The sequence below is a fragment of the Bos grunniens genome, chromosome 26 (genome assembly GCF_055505025.1).
Source record: "Bos grunniens cultivar Pamir isolate PY7600 chromosome 26, Bosgru_T2T1.0, whole genome shotgun sequence".
Lineage (NCBI taxonomy): Eukaryota > Metazoa > Chordata > Mammalia > Artiodactyla > Bovidae > Bos > Bos grunniens.
Window position 1 is genome coordinate 51,097,751 of NC_141190.1, and position 23,281 is coordinate 51,121,031.

The 23,281-nt window shown below is 53.7% G+C and overlaps 1 protein-coding gene and 1 long non-coding RNA gene across 21 annotated transcripts in view; one reads left to right on the forward strand and one right to left on the reverse strand.

Moving 5' to 3' along the window:
• The window catches only part of CFAP46 (cilia and flagella associated protein 46), a 94,506-nt gene that overhangs the window by 21,687 nt on the left and 49,538 nt on the right, over window positions 1–23,281 (reverse strand). For 17 of the 18 annotated variants that reach the window (XR_015155481.1, XR_015155479.1, XR_015155480.1 and 14 more), the window contains 14 exons: window positions 20,763–20,952; window positions 19,786–19,985; window positions 18,364–18,531; window positions 17,621–17,770; window positions 14,477–14,625; window positions 13,547–13,645; window positions 12,626–12,758; window positions 11,862–12,008; window positions 10,217–10,417; window positions 10,029–10,135; window positions 8,763–8,939; window positions 7,948–8,083; window positions 1,309–1,497; window positions 439–627 (listed from right to left, as the gene is read on the reverse strand). Coding sequence is in view for 12 of the 18 variants with exons in the window: in XM_086378268.1 (XP_086234394.1) it covers window positions 439–627; window positions 1,309–1,497; window positions 7,948–8,083; window positions 8,763–8,939; window positions 10,029–10,135; window positions 10,217–10,417; window positions 11,862–12,008; window positions 12,626–12,758; window positions 13,547–13,645; window positions 14,477–14,625; window positions 17,621–17,770; window positions 18,364–18,531; window positions 19,786–19,985; window positions 20,763–20,952 (2,235 nt within the window). In the remaining 6 variants the exon portion in view is untranslated. Of the gene's footprint in view, window positions 1–438; window positions 628–1,308; window positions 1,498–7,947; window positions 8,084–8,762; window positions 8,940–10,028; window positions 10,136–10,216; window positions 10,418–11,861; window positions 12,009–12,625; window positions 12,759–13,546; window positions 13,646–14,476; window positions 14,626–17,620; window positions 17,771–18,363; window positions 18,532–19,785; window positions 19,986–20,762; window positions 20,953–23,281 lie in introns of those variants that run through there. The other variant, XR_015155484.1, reaches the window with a different exon arrangement.
• On the forward strand, window positions 1,709–12,881 carry LOC147344576 (uncharacterized). Of its 3 annotated transcripts, none has more exons than XR_015155485.1 (3): window positions 1,709–1,981; window positions 10,246–10,428; window positions 12,741–12,881. It is a non-coding gene; the product is annotated as an uncharacterized LOC147344576 (long non-coding RNA). The 3 variants fall into 3 exon arrangements; XR_015155486.1 differs by having other exon boundaries at window positions 1,766–1,981; window positions 11,080–12,881; XR_015155487.1 differs by having other exon boundaries at window positions 1,766–1,981; window positions 12,759–12,881.

Here is a 23,281-nt window from a genome sequence, read left to right on the forward strand (position 1 = left end):
GGGTGCATTGGCGCGGCTGTCGGGAGGAGGGCTTCCCTGGACCGTGTGGGTGGGTGGGGGCGGGGAGTGAGGGGTAGCAGCAAGAGTGGGCAGGACCGATCCCTGGGTAGGGCAGGGGCCCGGTCCTCAGGCACAGAGCTGCTGGGGTGGGGGAGGCGCCAGGAACCACCGCCCGGGGACACCCCCATTTGGAGCGGGGGTGGGATGCTCCACATAGGACAGCCTGTCCTGCTTGCCCCTTCTCCCCCTCGCATTCTTCCTCCGGGGGTCAGGCCTTTGGCCTGCCTTTTCCTCCCTCCACAGCCCACACCATGCTTCTTGACCCCAGAGAATTCAAGGCCTGTTTTCTACCCCAGTTATTACAAAGATCCAGTGAGCTCTGAATATATTTTTGTTTTTTGGGCCTAAGCGGTCAGTCTGGGAGCCAGCAGAACGCACCCAGAGGCTCTCCTCCCAGGAGCAGGCGGGCAGCAGGAGGTCCCAGTTCTCAGCCAGCAGGCGCAGCGCCTTCCCGGCCAGGCCCAGGAGCCGCGGGTGAGGCTCCTCGCACTCCGTGCTCAGCGACTGCAGGCTCCCCAGCTGCGCCAGCACCACGTGCGCCAGGCAGTGCTTCAGGTTGAACCACTTCTTCAGGGACACAAACCACCTCAGTCAACAAGGGCCACCACTGCTGCCCACCCAGGCCCCACCCTCCAACAGCCCTGCCATGTGGCGAGGGTCTCCAAGGCTCAGGTGCTGGGAGGTTCTAGAGTCTGCTGAGGAGCCTCAGTTTGGGGCAGGCTGACAAGAATGGGAGTGGGTGATGGGCAGGGAGGCCTGGTGTGCTGCAGTCCATAGAGTCGCAGAGAGCTGAATGTGACTGAGCTACTGAACTGAACTGAACTGACAAGGACATGAGTTTGTACTGAGTCCCATTTAGGACTATTTGGTTCATTTAGTTATGTCAAATTATTTGGGTCCACACTTAATGAAATCTCAAACAGTCTAAGAACAGAACACATTTTCCTCAGAATCGTTCTGCAGATGTAACTCATCTTTTTAACAGATGGCAGCTCACCTTTATGGACGGCTTCCTGTGGCGACACAGCGGTCAGAGCACCCGCCTTGGGAAGGGGCACCTCCCCCAGGCAGACCCTGATCTCATTAGCCAATCAGACGGGCCTTTTTGGGCTGCTGGGAGCTACCGGGGCAGAGAACCCCTCTGCTCAGAGATCTCGGGGGACGTTTATGAACCCCGACCTTCTGGGTTCCCAATGGCTGGTCAGGCACACGGTGGGGGGGCCCCCAGCGCGTGTCCGGGGACGTTACCAGGCCGACAGCGGTGTAGTCACTGGGGCTCTGCAGGAAGTCGGACAGCAGCTTGTCCGTGGAGCTCTGCTCCAGCTGCCGCTGCCGGGCGTCCTCCCAGGTGAGCTGCAGCGTGTCCAGACAGCCCTCCACGAGGCTGAGCCTGAGGTGCCGCAGTCTTCGCATCAAAGGGCTGCTGACATTCTGTAACTGAGGGGTGCGACCATCAGGGCGGGAGCCACCGCCGGACCAGCTCGCCCGCCAGGCCCCGCCCGCCGCCAGGCCCCGCCCGCCGCCAGGCCCCGCCCGCCGCCAGGCCCCGCCCGCCGCCAGGCCCCGCCCGCCGCCAGGCCCCGCCCGCCGCCAGGCCCCGCCCGCCGCCAGGCCCCGCCCGCCGCCAGGCCCCGCCCGCCTCTCCCTCCAGGGCGAGCCCAGCTCACCGCCACGCCCCGCGTCCGCCCACCGCCACGCCCACCAGGCCCCGCCCGCCGCCAGGCCCCGCCCGCCTCTCCCTCCGCTTCTCCTTCCTAGGCGAGCCTCTCTTCCGGCTCGGTCAGTCAGTGGCTCTTCCTGATTTTACGTAATGGAACCGCAGAGCACGTGCTCTCTGCAGGCTGTGTCCATCCTGGGAGTTGTTCCGTCGCTCAGCCATGTCAGACTCTCTGCGACCCCACGGACTGCAGCGCGGGGCGCGGTGAGTCCCTTCACACGGATGAGCTGCACTCTGCCGAGGCCATCTGCCCGCTTGCTCCCACACCCCCAGTTTGGGGCTGTGGCAAACAGCGCTGAAGTGAGCGTTCGCACACGCGTGTGTGGGGCACACGCCCCGGAGCGGGGTGGCTGGGCCACACGGGGGCGTGCCTTCACTCTTCACGAAACCGCCAAACCGTTCCCAAGTGGTCGCTCATGCTGTCCCCACCGGCAGCCTAGGGGGTTGTCCCAGTGTCTCACGTCCTGATAACATTTGGTGTAGTTGCTCCTTCAAGTTGTGGCCGTGTTAACAGTTGTGTGGCGGTTTTTCCCTGACTCACTAATAAACTTGCCGTCTTTTGTGATTATTTACCATCCACGTATTTTCTTTGAAGAAAGGTCTGTTCACATGTTTGGCCAGTTATTATTGGGTTGCTTATGTCTATTTTGAAAGTTCTTTACATTAATATAGTCTAGATACAAGACCTTTGTCAGATAAATGATTTGTAAATATTTTCTCCCAGTTGGCAACTTGTCTTTGCATTTTCTTACTGGTGTCTTTTGAAGAGCTGAGTCCAATTTATAAAATTTGTTTTGATGGATTATGATTTTGGTCTCATGGGTAAGAAAGACTTTGGTCTCATCTGCTAAACTTTAAGGCTGCAGAGACGTTTTCCTATGTTTTCTTCTAAAAGTGTCACAGTTTCAGCTCTTACATGTAGCCCTGTGACCAGTCTTGAGCTGGTTTTTACACGTGGTGTGAGGTATGAACGGAAGGGTAATTCTGGGGGATGGACGTCCAGTTGCTCCCGCAGCTTTGTTTTAAAGGTGAGCCCTTCTTACTGAACCCTCTTTGCGCCTTTGCTGAAAGTCAGTTTTCTTTCTGTATGCATGTGTCTATTTTTACATTCTCTATTATGTTCCACTGATGTGTAAGTTTACATTAAAGCCACACTATCTCGATTCCCATAGCTTTACGGTTTAGTTCAGCTGCTCAGACGTGTCTGACTCTTTGCGACCCCATGAATCGCAGCACGCCAGGCCTCCCTGTCCATCACCAACTCCCGGAGTTCACTCAGACTCACGTCCATCGAGTCGGTGATGCCATCCAGCCATCTCCTCCTCTGTCGTCCCCTTCTCCTCTTGCCCCCAATCCCTCCCAGCATCAGGGTCTTTTCCAATGAGTGAACTCTTCGCATGAGGTAGCCAAAGTACTGGAGTTTCAGCTTCAGCATCAGTCCTTCCAACGAATATTCAGAGTTGGTTTCCTTTAGGATGGACTGGTTGGATCTCCTTGCAGTCAAGGGACTCTCAGGAGTCTTCTCCAACACCACAGTTCAAAAGCATCAGTTCTTCGGCGCTCAGCCTTCTTCACAGTCCAACTCTCACATCCATACATAACCACAGGAAAAACCATAGCCTTGACTAGACGGACCTTTGTTAGCAAAGTAATGTCTCTGCTTTTGAATATGCTATCTAGGTTGGACATAACTTTCCTTCCAAGGAGTAAGCGTCTTTTAATTTCATGGCTGCAGTCACCATCTGCAGTGATTTTGGAGCCCAAAAAAGTAAAGTCTGACACTGTTTCCACTGTTTCCCCATCTATTTGCCATGAAGTGATGGGACCAGATGCCATGATCTTAGTTTTCTGAATGTTGAGCTTTAAGCCAACTCTTTCACCTTCCTCTTTCACTTTCATCAAGAGGTTCTTTAGTTCTTCTTCGCTTTGTGCCATAGGGTGGTGTCATCTGCATATGTGAAGTTATTGATATTTCTCCTGACAATCTTGATTCCAGCTTGTGCTTCATCCAGCCCAGCGTTTCTCATGATGTACTACTCTGCATATAAGTTAAATAAGCAGGGTGACAATATACAGCCTTGACAGTACTCCTTTCGCTATTTGGAACCAGTCTGGTATCCCATGTCCAGTTCTAACTGTTGCTTCCTGACCTGCATACAGGTTTCTCAAGAGCCAGATCAGGTGGTCTGTTATTCCCATCTCTTTCCGAATTTTCCATAGTTTGTTGTGATCCACATGGTCAAAGGCTTTGGCAGAGTCAATAAAGCAGAAGTAAACGTTTTTTCTGGAACTCTCTTGCTTTTTTAATGATGTTGGCAATTTGATCTCTGGTTCCTCTGCTTTTTCTAAATCCAGATTGAACATCTGGAAGTTCACGGTTCATGTATTGTTGAAACCTGGCTTGGAGAATTTTGAGCATTACTTTACTAGCGTGTGAGATGAGTGCAATTGTATGGTAGTTTGAGCATTCTTTGGTATTGCCTTTCTCTGGGATTGGAATGAAAACTGACCTTTTCCAGTCCTGTGGCCACTGCTGAGTTTTACAAATTTGCTGGCATATTGAGTGCAGCCCTTTCACAGCATCATCTTTTAGGATTTGAAATAGTTCAACTGGAATTCCATCACCTCCACTAGTTTTGTTTGTAGTGATGCTTCCTAAGGCCCACTAGACTTCACCTTCCAGCATGTCTGGCTCTAGGTGAGTGATCACACCATCGTGGTTATCTGGGTCATGAAGATCTTCTTTTGTACAGTTCTTCTGTGTATTCTTGCCACCTCTTCTTAATATCTTCTGCTTCTGTTAGGTCCATACCATTTCTGTCCTTTATTGTGCCCATGTTGGCATGAAATGTTCCCTTGGTATCTCTAATTTTCTTGAAAAGATCTCTAGTCTTTCCCATTCTACTGTTTTCCTCTATTTCTTTGCATTGATCACTGAGGAAGTCTTTCTTATCTCTCTCTATTCTTTGGAACTCTGCATTCAGATTAGTATATCTTTCCTTTTCTTCTTTGCCTTTCACTTCTCTTCTTTTGACAACTATTTTAACGTCTCCTCAGACAACCATTTTGCCTTTTTGCATTTCTTTTTCTTGGGGATGGTCTTGATCCCTGCCTCCTGTACAATGTCATGAACCTCCTCCGTCCATAGTTCTTCAGGCCCTCTATCAAGTCTAATCCCTTGAGTCTACTTGTCACTTGCACTGTATAATCGTAAGGGGTTTGATTTAGGTCATACCTGAATGGTCTAGTGGTTTTCCCTACTTTCTTCAACTTAACTCTGAATTTGGCAATAAGGAGCTCATGATCTGAGCCACAGTCAGCTCCCGGTCTTGTTTTTGCTGACTGTATAGAGCTTCACCATCTTTGGCTGCAAAGAATATAATCAATCTGATTTTGGTGTCGACCATCTGGTGATGTCCATGTGTAGAATCTTCTCTTGTGTTGTTGGAAGAGGTTGTTTGCTATGACCAGTGCATTTTCTTGGCAAAACTCTATTAGCCTTTGCCCTGCTTCATTCTGTACTCCAAGGCCAAATTTGCCTGTTACTCCAGATATTTCTTGCTTCCTACTTTACATTCCAATCCCCTATAATGAAAAGGACAACTTTTGGGGGTGTTAGTTCTAGAAGGTCTTGTAGGTCTTCATAGAACTGTTCAACTTCAGCTTCTTCAGCATTTCTGGTCGGGGCATAGACTTGGATTACTGTGATACTTGAATGGTTTGCCTTGGAAACGAATAGAGATTATTCTGTCATCTTTGAGATTCCATCCAAGTACTGCATTTCGGACACTTTTGTTGACTGTGAGGGCTATTCCATTTCTTCTAAGGGATTCTTGCCCACAGTAGTAGATATTATGGTCATCTGAGTTAAATTATTCACCCATAGCTTTACAGTAAGTCTTAAAATCAGGTAATGTTAGGCCTCCAACTTTGTTCTTTTTCAAAGTTGTGTTGGCTTTTGTTAGGCCTTTTAAATTCCACATAGATTTAAAAGTCACTTTGTCAATTTCTATTTTAAAAAACCCTGCAGAATCTTGATTAGTATTGTAGATAATTTAGGGGGAGAATTGACATCTTAATAACATCAAGTCTCCTGAGCCATGAACTTAATATACCTTTCCATTTATTTAGGTATTGTTTAATTTTTCTAGCAATGTTTTGTGGTTCTCAGGGTATGAGTTTTCACTTTCTGGGTCAAATTTCATATGAAAGTGAAAGTGAAGTCGCTCAGTCGTGTCCGACTCTTAGCGACCCCATGGACTGCAGCCTACCAGGCTCCTCCGTCCATGGGGTTTTCCAGGCAAGAGTACTGGAGTGGGGTGCCATCGCCTTCTCTGAATAACATAGATTAGGAGAACAATCGTATGACAATTTCATATGTATGCGGTTATATTTAATATACATTGATCGTTATTGGCGTATGGAGATGTACAATTAGTGTTTGTGTACTGTTCTTGCATCGTGCAACCTTATTAAGCTCACTCCTTAGCACTAGCAGCTGTACTTTTCTGTAGATTGCACAAGGTTTTCTACACAGACAACCACATTATCTGTGAACGAAGACAGTTTTGCATGTCCGTTTCTAATCTGAATGCTTTAGTTTCTTTGTCTTGCCTTGTTGAACTGGCTAGAACTCTAATAGCATTCTGGATCGAACTGGTGGAGGACACATTGCTATCTTAGTCCTCATCTTAAGGAAAAAGCATTCAGTCTGCCAACATGTGATGCCCTCAGTCAGACTAAGGAAGATCACTTCCGTTAACAGTTTGCTAAGAGGAATGGATGCTGGATCTTGTTACATGCTTTCTTCTTCTAACTGTTTTCTTTCTGGTTGCGCTGGGTCTTCTGTCGCTGCACACAGGCTTCCTCTAGTTGCGGCGAGCTGGGCTTGCTGCCTAGTTCTGTGGGCTTCTCTTACCGCAGAGGCTCTAGGCGCGCGAACATCGCAGCACGTGGGCCAGGAGCTGCGGCACGCGGGTTTAGCTGCTCCACGGCGGGTGGAGTCTTCCTAGACCAGGGATCAACCCCCTATCCCCTGCGTTGGTGGGTGGATTCTCATCTACTATACCACTAGGGAAGTCCAATAATGTTTAATTTTTAAAAATATCTGGTGAACCAAATTGATTGACTTTTGAATGTTACACAAGTCCTGGGATCAACCTGGAATATTATCCTTTTTACACACCGTTGGACTTAATTTCCCATATTTTGTTTAGATTTTTTACACCTATGATCATGAAGAACTGTCTATAGGGTTTTTCTTAGTATCTTTATCTTGTTTTGGTATCACACTGACACCAGCCCTACAGAAGAATTGGGATGTATTCCCTCCTTTCCAGTTTTCCCAAACAATCTATACAGAACTGGCATTGTTTTTTCCCTTAAATGCTTGCTGGTATTCTCTAGTAAATTCATATGGGTCTGACAGTTTCTTCATGGAAAAACTTTTAACTACAAATTCAATTTATTTAATAAATTGAGGGCTACTCACATTATCTATCTCTTTATGACTGAGCTGTGGTCGTTTGTGTCTTCCAAGGGATTTTCCATTTCATCTCCATTGTCAAACATACGGCGTAAAGTTGTTCATGATATTCCCTTATTATATTTTCAACATGTGGAGTCTACAGTGATGTTATATCTCTTATTTCTGATATTGGTAATTTATATTCTTTCTCTCTTTTTAATCAGTCTGACTAGAAGTTTGTCAATTTATTGATCTCCTTAAAGAAACAGCATTTGGCTTTGTTGGCTTTCCCAGTTTTCAGTTCTCTATCTCATTGGTTTCCACTGTGGTCTTCAATTTCTTTTCTTCTACTTATTTTGAGTTTGATTTGCTCTTTCTACTTTCATGTTGAGGTAAGTGATTTAGGGTTTTTTTCTCTTCTCACACAAGTATTTGGTGCTACAAAAGCTCCCCTAAGTGTTGCATTAGAGATCTCTTACACATTTTGATATGTGCCACCCCCCACCACACACATACTGTAGTTCAAAATAGTTTCCCTTCTGATTTTTTCTCTGGCCCACAGTTATTCTGGTGTATTCTATTTACTTTCCAAATATTTGGTCATCTCTCCCGTAGCTTTCTGGGATTTTTTTTTTTTAATCACAACACTTTTTTTTAACTGGGATTTTTTAAAATTGAGGTAAAATTCACATAATGTCCTTACGTCATGAAGGGACAGTAAGCTCTGGACACTGAGAAACAGGTCCACCGCTCCAGCCACAGCTCTCTGGGCCAGGTCATATGCTTCCAAGTACCGTGCAGTTCTCTGCTCTTCGTATTTCTCACTTTGGGCACACAACCTTTATCAGAAGAAGAGTGGCCTTTAGAACAAAACCGTCAAAGTGTCACATGGTCAGCACTAGACGTGTAGCATGCAATTTTCATGTAATTATGATGTATATTTCATTAGTACTCTAAATCTCATAATTAGGTGTTTTACCTGGAAGGATCCTCTCAGTCTATCTGGAAGAGAGATGGAGGACCGCGCATGCAGTCTGGAGCTGGTGTGCAGGCGCTGCGGCAGCGCTGCCGTGCGGGGGCCGGGCGGGCCCCTCCCTTCCCTGCCCGTGTCTGAGTGTCCCCAAGCCCTGCAAGGACCCCAGCGGCTTCGGCGACCACAGCTGCTAGCTGGGGGCTCCCAGGTGGCGCGTGGCTTTTCCCTCATAAAGGCTACTTGTAACGCCCGGCCTTTGGTTTGCTGGCTGTGTTTTGAACCCCTGCATGGACCCCTCGGTGGGGTGGCCCTGGGTAGGCGGGGGGTTGGGGATGGGCAGATGATGGGAGCGGTCAGGGGAGGTGACGGCACTGCTGGGGGTGGGCAGCTCCTGGCCTCTGAGGTGACACCTGTGCGGTTGAGTGTGAAAAGGTGTGCATGTCCACGCCTGAGCGAGGTGTGGAGCGACGCTCGCGTGCCCTGGGCTGGGCGGGAGGCTGCATCTGCCCGCTTCCCCGGGGCAGGGAGCACAGGGGTTCCCCCACCTCTTCATGCGGGCCCGCTCCAGCTGAATGTCCATGCACCTCTCCTCATGGCCGATGCTGGCAAACTTCTCCTCGACCTCCAGCAAGCGGTTCTCTATTTCCAGCATCAGAAACAAGCTCTCCAGGGGGTCTCTGTCCAGCTGCTCCCGGACAGCTCTGATCTGGAGGTGCACACACCTGCGAGGGCGGGGGCGGGGCATCGCTGCGACTGACGGGCAGGGCCGCCAGCCACCCACCACCAGCTTGGCTCTGGGAAACCGGAGGGGCACCTTCGTGACAGCACACTTCTCTCCACACCACAAGCCATGCCCTTTGGTGACAATGCCACAAAGTTAGAAACTAACCTCTCCCCACCCCAGGCACTCTACATCCCTCTGAAAATTCAAAATCCCTCTCTTAAAGAACTCTGGGGAAGAACAGAAAACCAGGTGGAAATGCAGCCTGTTCACAGGTCAAACCTGCAGCTGGGGGTCCAGGTGCATCTGCTGGGGCGGGACCGGGGCGCCCCCAGAGGTGGGGACAGAACAGCCATGAGGAGCCCTCTCCCAGCACAGGAAGAGGTCAACAGAGAGCAAGGGAGTAAAGAAAACCCCAATCAGGCGAAAGCTGCGACTCTCTGGTCGTGAAGCAGAAGCTGCTCTGTGAAGGCAGGACCTGCAAGTCTGACTTGACGGACAGACCTCGGCCGGCTCTGCACGTTCCCAGAAAGAGGCCCATGCAGCTGGAGCTGAGGCCATGGGAGGCTGCTTTCCAGAAGACCAGTGACCAACCAGGACGACGGCCCAGGGACAGACTGCTCGTCTGAGCGTGGACGTTCCTGCCTGGAGGCTGTCCTGCGGCCTCCTACCCCTTGGGCGTCTGCAGAGAGCTTGATGCTGTGTCCATGGGCCAGACGCTCGGGCCAAAAACTGGAGGGGAGAGCGGCAGGCAGACCGACAGACCCCGGGAGGAGGCTGACCACCTGGGGCGCCCCACACCAACTGTAGGGAGCGGAGTGGCCGGACCTTCCCCAGTCTTAGAGGCTTCCTGGACATCGAGCCACCTCTGAGGAGCTGAGAGTCCAGGGACAAACAAGCCACCAGCCCGCCTGGTCCCAAGAGAGAGGCTGGCTGCCAAGGAAGGGGTGCAGGAGGCAGCTGCGGACACAGGGCCTTGTCCTGAGAGTCTCTGAACTTCACAGGCTCGAAATATGACTTAGAGTTAATAGTGGAAAGAAGTACACCACAACTTCCATGGTGATTAACATTCTTCCTCACAGAAAGTTACCTGGCCTCCAGGTCTGTGGTCATGAATTCCAATACGGGCATTCGGTTTGGTCTTTCCTTCTTGAGCACGTTGAAGGTGTCTATGAGTTTCTGGAAGAGCTTGCAGACCTGGGGCAGGCCCGGCAGAGTCACCGTGGCCCTGCCACCCTCCACCCGCAGACCCCCGCCCCGCACACAGCAGCCCCTCACCAGCGTCTCTCTCCTCTCGCCCTCTGCAGACAGGAGCGTGTCCGCCAGGGTCAGGGTGGACTGGTACCAGAACTCCTCACTCCCTCCCAGGCGCTGGGCCTGCTCCACCATCCGCCGAGCCTGCCCGTGCTTCTTCTCCTTGTTGGCGAGCTGTGCCAGCAAGTGCAGGCATCTGGACTGTGCGAGAGGATCGCCTAGCTCCTGCAAAGGAGGTGCGTGTGGACGAAGGATGGGGTGGGGAAGTGGGCGAGAGAGACAGACAGAGACACATACAGAGACGGAGGCAGAGAGGCAAAGAGAGAGAGAGAGAGGCAGGAAATCGAGGTGGGAGAGAGACAGAGCCAGGGAGACGCAGAGACGGAGCGAAGGCACCATCCGGGTGCCTGCCCAGGGAGGAGCCTGCAGGACAAGGGCCCCAGCGCTGAGCTCAATGCCTGTGCGTGTTAAGACATGCTCCGCAGAGTCCAAGCAGCCCCTCCAGCAGCAGGAGGGCCGGGCGGCCGCCGGGTGGAGGTGTGGACAGTGCCTGGAGCACCCTTTCATGGGTCTGAGGGAGGCTGACTGGGAAGGTCCCGGATGCTCAGGCGCAGGCCAGGAGACGGGGTCGCGGTGCCCGGGGCCCGTGGGTGCCGGCTTGCAGCCCCGCCTCCTCGACCTCCTGCACCCCCTCCAGGTCCCCCCGCGTCCCCAGGGCCCGTCCTGGCTGCTCCCCTCCACCAGTTGCATGGCCGTCTCAGTCCCTCCCCCTGCCACACTGTCCCCCTGGCCTGAGACAGAGAGCTACAGATGTTTCTCTCTCGAGGGTTCTGTTCCAAAGCAAGGGCCAACTCGAACAGTTCTGCAACCTTGGCTCCCCCTCCCAGGGAACAATCCTGAATGCCGCACGGAGATGGAGCCGCCCGTCGGGGGCCCCGGGAGTCGCTGACGCTGCAGCCCAGCTGCCCCCTCGGGGAGGGAGGGACACATGGGGTGGCTCTGCTCTGTGCTGCGCCTTCCCAGGGCACCATCCTCATGGGGACGGAGCCCAGGAAGAGGGTCTCAGTCCGCCTGGGGAGAGGAGGCAGGAGCCGAGGCATCCAGGAGCCGACACAGGAGGTCCCTCCCGGGGGAGCGGCCGAGCTGCCTCAGGAAAGCCAGCGGACAGCAGGGGCCTGGGAGGCTGAGCCGAAGGCTGAGCGTCCACACTGCAGTGAGCCTTTCCGAGGGGACCTGGCGAAACCCAGGCTTCCAGGAGACCTCCGAGCGCCACAGACGCCTGCAGGGCCCACACAGAGGAGCAAGACAGAGCTCCGAAGCAGGCTGGGGCCCGGGACACCATCTGCCTCTGAGAGCAAACCGAAGCCCTCAGCCTCTCGAGGGCCCCATCGTCACACGCACCGTGAGGGGCCTGCTCAGAAAAACACGCGGCCCCGCAGCCCAGGAGAAAGAGAGCCCGCAGCACAAACCCGCCGCAGTTACAGGAAACGGGCCGTAATGAAGCCAGAGGAGCAGACAGAGCACGTGGACAGACCTCCACAGTCAGATGGAGGCTCCAGAACAGTCTTCAGCACAGAAGGTCCCTGCCTCCATCCTAGCAGGGGCCTGGGGGCTGCTTCTGGGGGAGGAGCCCCCACAGGTGCGGTGGGCCCGGCAGGTGTGGCCTCACCTGGAAGGCCAGGTACGCCTCTGACAGCAGCAGCCGCGCAGGCTGGTACAGGTCCATCGCCAGCAGGACTTCGGCCTTGAGGGTCCACAGCAGCGGGAAGGATGTTCCGTCCAGGCCCCTGCCAGTCTCTTCGTTTACCTTCAGGATCTGTAAGATGCTCAGGCCCAGAGGGGCCGCGTGGGTGCAGGGTGGGCACCGTTGGCGTGGCTGACCCCGGCCCCGCGCGCCCGAGCCCAGTCCCTGCTCTGGGGCCCGTGGCCAGGCTGTCCTCTCGGGACGCCTGTCCCTGCTCCTGGCCAGGCCACTGAGTAGCGCCAGGTGCAGGGGACTCTGCACACCCTGGGGTCCCGGCACTGCCCACCACAAAGGGAGCCCCAGGGACGGCACTGCCACGGTGACCAGTGCCCTTGGAGCACACGTGGGACGGTCACTTCCTTTCCAGGCAAGCCCACCGCGCGCAGGGAGGGCAGGGGGCGCTCAGACCTCCCAGCTGCTCTGCGCCTGCTGCGAGGGACCGCCCTTCCCTACCCGTTAATGTGGGAGCTCCCACCCCTCACCGGCCACCCCCAGCCTGTCCTCTCTGAACCACAGCTCAGACCCTGCCGTCTTCCCTGAGGGCCGGAGGGGCAGGGACACGCCCCGCCAGTCCCTGGATTTCCCAGGAGCCGGCACAAGGATCAGGAGGTCTCAGCCACTAGGATAGGTCCAAGCAGAGTGGCTGGAGCTGGGCCAGGGGCCAAGCAGCTTCTGCAGAGCGAGGCTACCTTATCCTTTGCTACGAGGGGCTTCGTCTCTGCCTGCGGGGCCGAAGTGGGGGGCTCATTCAGTGTTGGCAGATTTTCTTCTAATAGAGGTTCCTTATTCTTCTCCTTTTTCAAGGCAATTTCTTTTCTGCAGCTAATATAAGTAAAACGAGCGTCATTATGCCAAAGAAGAAACGCAACAGCCAGAGCACCTGAGAATGTTCAACTTCATTAGTAACCAAAGAAATACAAAATAAAAAGCCACAACAAGCAACTATCCACTCATGTGTTTACAAAGTTCTTTTTAAATTCCCCTCGTTTAGCAGCACAGACGACTCCCAGTTTTCCACATGTAGCCCATTCTCTCTCCGACACTGTAGGCTCATGAACCAGCTACTAATTTGACATCCCAACCTGGGTGTTTAACACGAATCTCAGGCTTTCTCCAGCCAGAACTCCAGCCCATCCACAAGGCAGGCCCTCCTTCCTTGCTGGGCACCAACCGTAGAGTCCCGCCAGCTCCTGCCTCCTGGGGGCCCTACCTTCCCCGTGTGCCCGGGACACCACCTCCCTCAGCTCTGCCCCACCCAGACCTGTGCACCTGCCCCTCGTCTACCGCACACAGCCCTGTACATGGACATGGGATGCAGGAGGGCCACTGAGTAATGACCTGCCCCTGGGCCCAGGATGCCCCCAACATCCTGCGGTGGGAGAGGGGTCCCCGGGCCCCAGGAGATGCAGCTGAGAGCAGGGCCGGCATTGAGCCCAGGCAGAGGGCGGGGGGGTCAGTGCTGCAGCAGGGGGGTCTGTGCCACATGGGGGGCCCGGGAGGAGGGCACCACAGCAGGGGTCCATGCCACAGTGGGGGGCACACACAGGGGGTGTCAGAGCAGGGGGCCCTGCCGCAGTGGAGAGGGGGTCCGCACAGCCGCAGCGTCTCACCTGGCCTGCTCCACGTCACAGATGTAGGCCTGCCCCACCACCTCCTCGTGGTACGTGGCTGCCTCCCTCAACCTCAAGTCGGAACAAGCCAAGGCAAGTCTGGGGGTGAGAGGAGCGTCAGCCCTGAGTCAGGCTGCCCTGGGCTCAGGAGGCTTGACACAGATTGGCAAACGGAAAAAGAACAGATAATTTGAGGATGTTTTCAATAATCTTTAAAGCTAAGCCAAGTTACTAGAGGAAAATAACAGATGCCGTCATCAGATTTCTCAACACATTTATAGTCTCGGGGTCTCAGGGTCACCTCCAGAGATGGAGACAAGGCCTGGTGGGGCTCTGACCCCATCACAACTGCAAGCCAACGAGCTCTGCTCTGACTTTTGTGCGAAACACTCTTATTTTGAAATGATTTGAAGCTTCCAGAAAAGTTACACAAACACTACAAAGAATTACTGAACACCCTTCATTGTCCAGGTTCTCTATCTACATATACAATAATATAAAAGTTATACTAATATATATACAAATTACTTTATATATAAATTTTATATATAGCTTAGGAGTGTGTGTAAATATATAAAATTGTGTGTAATTATATAAAATTTATATATATATGTAATTTTTTTCCTGACCTATTTGAGAGTGGACACAATGCTCCTTTATTCTGCTTCTCCTACTTCAGCGTGTATTTCCTTGAAATAATGATACTCTCTTAAAAACCAGGTAGAAACTTTAAAATTAAAAATGTTTTTATGTTTAAGTATTTCGATGTATTCCGCTTTACAAATCTTAGAGACTTTATTATTTATATAAATAGTCAACCACAGAATTAATGTTTTAAGATCTGATTTGTCTCTAGTTGCTTTGGGCAAATGTCCGCTTTAGCCATGTAAACGTCTCCCAGCTTCCCTGAAATACAGCAGGAGCACCCACCGCAGGTGGTAGAGATCCTTGAGGCTCTTGCTTTCAACCACGGAGGCTGCGATGAGCACCCCCAGCTGCAGGACCGGGACTGCGAGCTCGTGAAGGAACATCTTCTGCAGGGCCTGCACCAGGTGGTCCAGATAGTACAGACTGTACGTCTGCGTCAAAACAGCAACACGCGAGGTCAAAGGCTGCGGAGGATTAGGTCCCGGCTCACAGGGCCTCCCCTAGGAACTCTGTCCTTCGCGGGGCCACGCACACGGGCTGTTGGACTCCTGCCTGTTGAGGGAGCCACTGACTTGTTCTCTGCCGCCTCTGCTTCGTCGTTAGCTTTCATCTCCTCGTGTGCAATTTCCTAGACTTTTTAGCACAAGCACAGTTGAAGATCCTCACGAGAATAATCTACCTGCTTTCAGTCAAATTAGAGGCTTTGTTTTCTTTATGTACCCACCAACTGCTTTAAAACTTCTTATAACGTTGGACTAGGTTTGATAAAGCAATTATTCTTCAGTGGAAAATTAAAAAATATGGATGAACGATTTAAAAAATCCATTTAAAGCACTGAGGAGCGAACAACTCGGAAAAAATGCCAGGGCCACGACACGCAAGAAGGAGGGTGTCAGATGTGTGAACCCAGCGTGTCGGGGCTGTGACCCGGGGCGTCGGCTGACGCCGAGGCGGCGGAGAGCCTGCGCAGCACCTCTGACTTTCCTCTGTTGGGTGGAGTTGAGGGCCCACTGAAGCCTTAAGGGCAATGAAGTAAAACAGCCCTGTCACATTCAAGCCCAGTGGTGTTTGGGTGGCCTGGGAAGCACGTGGTTTTTTGAGGGGCCAATAATTGATATTCCTGATGAGGCCGCTCAAGAAAGGGGGTGGAGGGAGACAGAAATATTTATAGACTTAACAGACACTAGAAAGATAATAACAGGATATTAAGAACAACATTATACCAGTAAATCTTATATTTTATATTCACTGGAAGCCTCCTAGAAAAATACAACCCACCAAAATTACTACAAAAGAGAAATTTAAAAATCGAAAGTGTTCTGTAACTATTAAATAAAGTGGATCCATAATTTAATATCTTCACAAATAGGTCTAGGCCCGGAAGTCTTCACCAGGGAATTCTTCCAAACAATTAAGGAAGAAATAATAGCTAATTTTATACAAATTCTTCTCAAGAAGAGCTTAAAAAAGGAACACTTTGGAACTGACTGAAAGATCAGTGTGATGCTGTAAGAAAATATGACACGTGCATCTGGTCTTGCTCCTGGTTCCAGCACTGAGCACCCAGAACCCTCTCACCCCACCCGAGTTCACACCCACGAGGGGACTCCTGGCCGTCCCTGTAGACCTTCAGGAGGCAGGCTGGCGGCCAGAGGAACCAACCACACGGCAGGACAGTGAGACCCTCGGCCTGTCCCCCGATACCTGGGGAGGGGAGTGGCTGGAGGTCAAGTTAGGAAACAACGGCCCACGAGAGGACTGGTCGTGCCCTGTCCTGGAACCTACGTGATTCCCCTACGGGATGGGCTTGGAGAGCTTCTGGGCTGGTGAGCACGTCCACCTGCCAGGAGGGAGGGGCATGCTGGCCCCCAGCTCCTTGGGGACAGACACACTCCCGAGTTTGGGACCCTCCAGACCTGCCCTGCAGACCTCCTCATCAGGTTGTTTGTATCCATTACAACATTCTTTATAGCAGACCAGCGTATCTGCTAAGTAAAGTTTACCCAAGTCTGGGGGCCGGCGTAGCAAATATCAAACTTGGGGAGGAGCCCGGGACCCCAAATGGTGGCCACACTGGAGAGACATGTGGTGGCCTGGGGACCCGATGCTCATGACAGGGGTCTGCTGGGGCAGGCCTCGAGGGAGCCCTGATCCTTGGGGGCCACACTGACCCGGTGGTTAAGTGTCAGAGCCGAGTTCAGTGAGGTGGTCCCCTAGCTGGTGTCCCCGGGGGCGCTGGGCACTGGCTGCTGTGTGGAAACCCATGTGCCTCGGGTCAGAAGCATTGGGAGCAGAAAACAGTTTGGAGTCAGTGTAACTTCTCACCCCATCCTGACAAGCATGTGGTGTGAAAGGAAAACTGAACACCAACTTTTCTCATCAACATGGAGACAAACACCCCAAACAAAACATTAGCCTGTTGAACCTGATGATAAATGAAATGAGTAATACATCTCAACCAAGTTGAAGGAATGAAAGAGAAAAAAATTATCATTTGAATAGATGGAGAAAAATATTTGATAAGAATCTATAGCTGTTTGTGGGGCTTCCCTTGTGGCTCAGCTGGTGAAGAATCCGCCTGCAATGCAGGAGACCTGGATTAGATCCCTGGGTTGGGAAGATCCCCTGGAGAAGGGAAAGGCTACCCACTCCAGTATTCTGGCCTGCCTGGAGAATTCCATGGACTGTATAGACCATGGAGTCGCAAAGAATCGGACACAACTGAATGACTTTCACTTTCATAGCTGTTTAAGCTTAAAACTCTTAGCAAATAGAAATAAAGGAACTCGCTTAACCAGTGAAGAACATCTATGAACCTCCAACAGCATCAGTCACACGGAGTCTTGCTAAGACCAGGAGGCCTCGCCACCTGTGGTATTGAGCTGGAGGCAAGCAGGCAGGTAAGATGAGGCGAGGGAACAGTGTCACAATGCCAAATTAGGGAAGACACTTGCAAATGAAATGCAGGTTTTGCATACACACATAAAATCCAAAGAACCTATGGACAAATTACCAAAATTATCTGGGAGATGAGACAGACACAGAGGAGAAGCCGCGTGCGCACAGAGGCAGAGCGGGGGGCCTCAGGGCACACACTTGGGAGCCCAGCTGCTGGCGGAGGCAGGGAGGACCCTCCCGGGCGCCAGGGGGCAGTGCGGCCTGCAGAGCCCTTGACGGCAGCCCAAGTTTTGAACCCGTGCCTCCGGAGCTGTGGGGAAGACCCTTCCGCTGCTCGGAGCACTCAGCAGCACCAGACGCCCTGGTGTGCAGCTGGACCACAGGCGCAGGGGTGTGGTCTGCGCGGGGAGCATGCAGCACAGGTGCCCGCGGAGGGGCCTGGGGCCCGACACCCTCTGGGCCCACAGAAAGCCCAGCAAGCAGGATGCGGGGACGCGGGCCTGGGGGAGAGGCGCTGAGTCCACTCACCGGCTTCTGCATAGTTGACGAGTTGATGGTAAAGTCGCTCTGATCCTGTCTGAATACAGATATGACTTCTTCAGGGCAGGCATAGGAAGCCCACTCTTCTAGGCTTGAGGGCAAGTCTTCGAGGCATTTGCCAGGAGCAGGGCTCTGGAACTGCAAAGCAAGAAGCCAGGCTCTGCTTTGGGAGGTGGAGCTGGAGGCAGACATCCAGGGGGCCCCGTGGGAATAGAGGTCGTGAGCCCTGGGCAGGCAGCCCCTCTGGGGATGGGTGTGGTGGGGCTCCCTGGAGACACCCAAGCCACAGATGACAGCTGACACCACTTCCCACAGCCACTCGGAGCCTTGTGCCCTGGACATGACCCCCACCCACACATCCCAGCTCAGCAGGGCTGCGGGAAGGAGGCGGGGTGTCTCCTGAAGCCCCAGTCCGGCAGGATGGCCAGGGTTGGGGCAGTCCCTCCAGCTGATGAAGTGACATGCACAGGCCCCTAAGGGACGCAGAGAAAGTGCTGCCCTGCCCTGTACGGCCAGGGCTCCGGGAAAGCAGCTGATCACCAGGGCGAAGCCAGACCCTCCCGTGTCAGCCTCCTGACACCTGGGGCAGGGGCACTGAGGCCGCCCCACCTCCCAGGGCAGGAAAGCGGACAGAGGAACCAGGGCTCCTCGGCCTTCGAGGCCCAGCCTCTGGCACAAGGACCTGCAGGGGCGGCTGGGGTGCAGCCTGCCCGCCCGGAGGGTACGGTCACCTGCTTCGGGTCCCTCCCCTTGTCTTTGTCCTTCTCCTTGTCTCTGATCTTCTCCTTGTCTCTGTCTCTGCTTTTCTCCTTCTCTTTTTTAGGCAACAGCAAGTGTGAGCTTGCTACCGCTGAAATTCTACTTTCTGAAGTGGATTTTCCTGCTGTTGAGAAAGAAACCTGTGAAAAGAAATCCAAATTTGCAATGCTAATGTCCGACTGCAGCAGTGAAATGAAAAGACGCTTGCTCCTCGGAAGAAAAGCTATGACCAACCTAGACAGCGTATTAAAAAGCAGAGACATTACTTTGCTGACAAAGGTCCGTCTAGTCAAAACTATGGTTTTTCCAGTACTCATGTATGGATGTGAGAGTTGGACCGTAAAGAAAGCTGAGCACCGAAGAACTGATGCTTTTGAACTGTGGTGTTCAAGAAGACTCTTGAGAGTCCCTTGGACTGCAAGGAGATCCAATCAGTCCATCCTAAAGGAAGTCAGTCCTGAATATTCATTGGAAGGACTGATGCGAAAGCTGAAGCGTCAACACTTTGGCCACCTGATGCAAAGAACTGACTCCTTGGAAAAGACTCTGAAGTTGAGAAAGATTGAAGGCAGGAGAAGGGGATGACACAGGATGAGATGGTTGGATGGCATCACCGACTCGACGGACTGAGTTTGAGCAAGCTCCAGGAGGTGGTGAAGGGCAGTCTGTGGGGCAGCAAAGAGTCGGGCATGACTGAACGACAACAGTGACAGGGCTGGGTTTCCCTCCCCCCATGCAGATCTGAGGGCGGGTTGAGGACCCTACGGCTGGGCGTGGCCGGGCCGTGAGCACTCAGGGGACTTCCTCCAGGACTCGGCCTGCAGATACGCGTGGCTGACCCTTCAGAAGGGTTTGTCAGTTCCTAAAATAAATTAACGTCTTCAATGAAGAACACACTCGAGTGACTTTTAATGGTTCTCCTAAAAGAGCTGCAGGGGGTGGGGGTAGGGGCATCTTGCAGACAAGGATGGCCTTCCTCATCCTTCCCGCTGCCAAACGCCGATGGCCCTGCTGTCCCCATCACATGGCTGGGGGCGGGGGGCGAACTTGCCCCAAGAAGAGAGGCCTGTCCTGCTAACGCTGTCCTGCTGGGGGTCACAGCCCAGGGAGGTTCCTGAGAAGACAAGGCCACCAGGAGCTGCCCTGGGGACCCTGTAGACAGGCGGTAGAAAGGCGGCTATGTGAAGGGGCGCAGAGAAGGCTCTGGAAGCCCAGGGGCAGTGCGGTGGGAAGGAAGGTGTTGAGGGTGGTTAGGCAAAGGCGCTGGCCTGAGTCTTGCAGAGGAGGAAGCCCCCTCAAGTCTCCAGAGCCGGGGGCAGGGGGCGCTGGGTAGGAGAGGAGGGACATGGTCCCAGGAGAGACCAGGACCCCAGGGAGCATGGCAGGGGCCTCACCTGCCAGATGCGGTGCAGGAAGGCATAGGCCATGAGGCAGTAGTCCTGGTGGCCAGCGCCGCTTGGGGTCACCACCAGGGCCAGCAGCGTGTAGGCACGGGCCAGCGTCTCCAGCTGCCGCACGCTCTGCAGCTCCTGCAGGGAGGGGGGCCCCGGGTCCCCCGGGCCCTCCAGGGCCCCCAGAGTGGACGCCGGCTTGTCTGAAAGACAGGGCACTGCTGGCGTCCCCACTGACTGGCCCAGGGCCCGCTGGCCCCCAGCCCAGGGCTGGTTCTCTTCTGGAGGGGGCAGCGCCCCCCTCCCAGGGCTCAAGGTCAGCCTCAGGGACAGGCCTCCCAGGGCTCCCCTGGCCTGCCTGCAGGGACACTGGCCACATCCCAGGCTGGGGTAGGGGTCTGGGCTCTGGTGTGTACTTGGAGCCCCCCGCCCACCATGGTTCCCTCTAGCTGGCTGAGCTGGGCATGCAGACACACCCAGAAGGGGCTGGACACCAAGCGTACGAGCCCTTGAGCCTCTAGCTCCTGCAGACAGGAGGCGGCCCCTCTCCCACCCTGAACTCTGCAGGCCTAGGAAGCGGCCGCCTTGGGGCTGGGAATGCTGGCCAGCGGCCCTGGGGCCCTCTGCTGCCCGGAGCACCATCCTCCTGGGGGCGGGTTCCGCCCTCTGGTGACGGCGCTCACGCTGGCCCCCGAGTGGGCACCCAGAGCAGCTGCTGAGCGGCCACACCACACCCCCCACCACCTCCCTGAAGCAAGTTCTGCTCAGTCCGTCAGCCGCCAACCTCCCTCACAGCACTGGGCTGGGCGTGCCGGCTGCACGGGCCCTAGTGGACGCAAGGATGGGCACCCAGCGAGCGTGGCGGGGTCCTAACCTGGGCAAGCCCACAAGGAGCGTGCCTGGCAGGGGGATGTGGGGACGGCGGTGCCCAGGAGCCCCCAGTGGCGGGTGGCCCACCGCCAGCCAGAGGCACCCCTCACCTGTATCCTCCGCACCCACGGCCCCCACGCCGGCCGGCTCGGGGACGCCCCCCACGGGCCGCATCCTCAGCAGGATGTCGATCGCCCACTTGAGGTGGAAAATCACGTCTTCCAGAGGGAACTGCTTGTAGTACAGCCGCTCGCTGAACTCCATGATGTAGTCCACCTTCTGCCACTCACTCTCTGGCTTCTTCAGGATCCAACAGAAAAGGCTGGAACACGTGGCAGCCACGCAGCAGCCATGCGGCCGCCGCAGAACCCACCACGGGCATCATGTTCCTCCACTGTGAGAGTAGAGGGTGCCCACCAGGCTCGGCCAGACCGCCATGGGAGATGGGCAGCAGGGTAAAAGCCTGGCAATTGTCCCCGGCCTCCGCGCCCTGTGGACGCCCCACGGCCCGCCCGCCAGGCCCTCTGCAGGCCCCCGTGCCCCTTCCACCCACCCCTGGGGCAATGAAGGCCTCAGGGGCTCCCTGCCGGCCTTCTGACCTCGGCACGGGGGCTCCTCCAGCGCGTGGCCCACAGGGTGCGGAGGGCAGGGGAGGTACTGGGCCCAAGGCCTGCAGCTCAGACCCGACACTGGTGATCACTCACCGCTGCAGGATGGCAGGCGCTGCCCCCCGCCCCTACCCTGAGGAGCCTGCCCGCCCTTCACCTGCTGGGCCTCAGACTGGGCCCCACACCCTGCGCCTAGGAGGACGCGTGGCCGGAGGGGCAGGAGTCTGAGGGCAGGGGCAGGCGGCCAGGTGGAGGGGACGCAAGGGCAGGATGGACCTGCCTAGGACGCTGCCGGACACCACCGTGGGGGGTGCTGAATGGGGCATGGATGGACCCTGAGCAGGTCCCCCCTCATTATATGTGGGCAGACGGCACTAGAGGGCGGCCTGGAAGCCAGGTGACACATGACCATCAGCACAGAGAAGGGCTCAGATGGGGCCTCAGAATGGCCATGGTGGCCACTGGTGGCTTTGACAGGAGCTGTTCAAGACAGGTGATGGGGATAAGTGGCATGGAAGAGAGAATGGTCATCGTTTCAACAGTGGAGCTGGGAAGACTGGGAGCCACAGACCAACGAACAGAGCAGGACCTCACGTCACACCAGATACAAGACTCAACTCCAGATGGAGCAAGGACTTAAACATGAGAGCTGCAATCATGACTCCCTTGGAAGGAAACGTAGAAATCTTCATGGCTGTGGATTACACTTCGGTTTCTCAGGTACAAAGCTTAAAGCACAAGCTCCAGCAGCAGAAAAAATACATTAATTGGACTTCATCAAGATGATAAACTTCTGTGCTACAAATGACATCATCAAGAAAATGAGAAAGTAGCTGAAAAGACAAGCTACAGAATGACAGAAAATACTTACAAATCATGTATCTGATGAGGGACTTGTATCCAAAACACACAAAGAATATCTACAACCCAACGATAACTAAATGCTGGGCTGGATGAAGCTCAAGCTGGAATCAAGATTGCCGGGAGAAATATCAATAACCTCAGATATGCAGGTGATACCATCCTTATGACAGAAAGTGAAGAAGAACTAAAGAGCCTCTTGATGAAAGTGAAAGAGGAGAGTGAAAAAGCTGACTTAAAACTCAACATTCAAAAAACTAAAAAAACAGATCATGGCATCCAGTCCCATCACTTTGTGGCAAATAGATGAGGAAACAGTGGAAACAGTGGCTGACTTTATTTTGGGGGGCAGATGGTGATTGCAGCCATGAAATTAAAAGAAGCTTACTCCTTGGAAGCAAAGTTATGGCCAACCTAGACAGCATATTAAAAAGCAGAGACATTACTTTGTCAACAAAGGTCCATCTAGTCAAGGCTATGGTTTTTCCAGTAGTCATGTATGGATGTGAGAGTTGGACTATAAAGAAAGCTGAGCACTGAACAATTGATGCTTTTGAACTGTGGTGTTGGAGAAGACTCTTGAGAGTCCCCTGGAGTGCAAGGAGATCCAACCAGTCCATCCTAAAGGAGATCAGTCCTGAATATTCATTGGAAGGACTGATGTTGAAGCTGAAACTCCAATACTTTGGCCACCTGATGCAAAGAGCTGACTCATTGGAAAAGACCCTGATGCTGGGAAAGATTGAAGGCAGGAGGAGAAGGGGACAACAGAGGATGAGATGGTTGGATGGCATCACCTAGTTGATGGACATGAGTTTGAGTAAACTCTGGGAGTTGGTGACAGACAAGGAGGCCTGGTGTGCTGTGAGTCGCAAAGAGTCCAACATGACTGAGTGACTGAACTGAACTGAACTGAATAATAAGTGGACAGACGACCAAATTAAAAAATCTGCAAAGGATCTGACATTTCTCCAAAGACATGCAGATGGCCAACGAGGGCATGAGAGGATGCTTGCTATTAGTGACTAGGGAAATGCAAGTCATACCAGTATTCAAGTAGTTAGACAGTCATCACGTGGCCTGGCAGTTCACTCCCAGGTATGTGCCCAAGAGAATAACTGCACACGCATCTGTGCAAACTCCTGCACACGTATGTCACA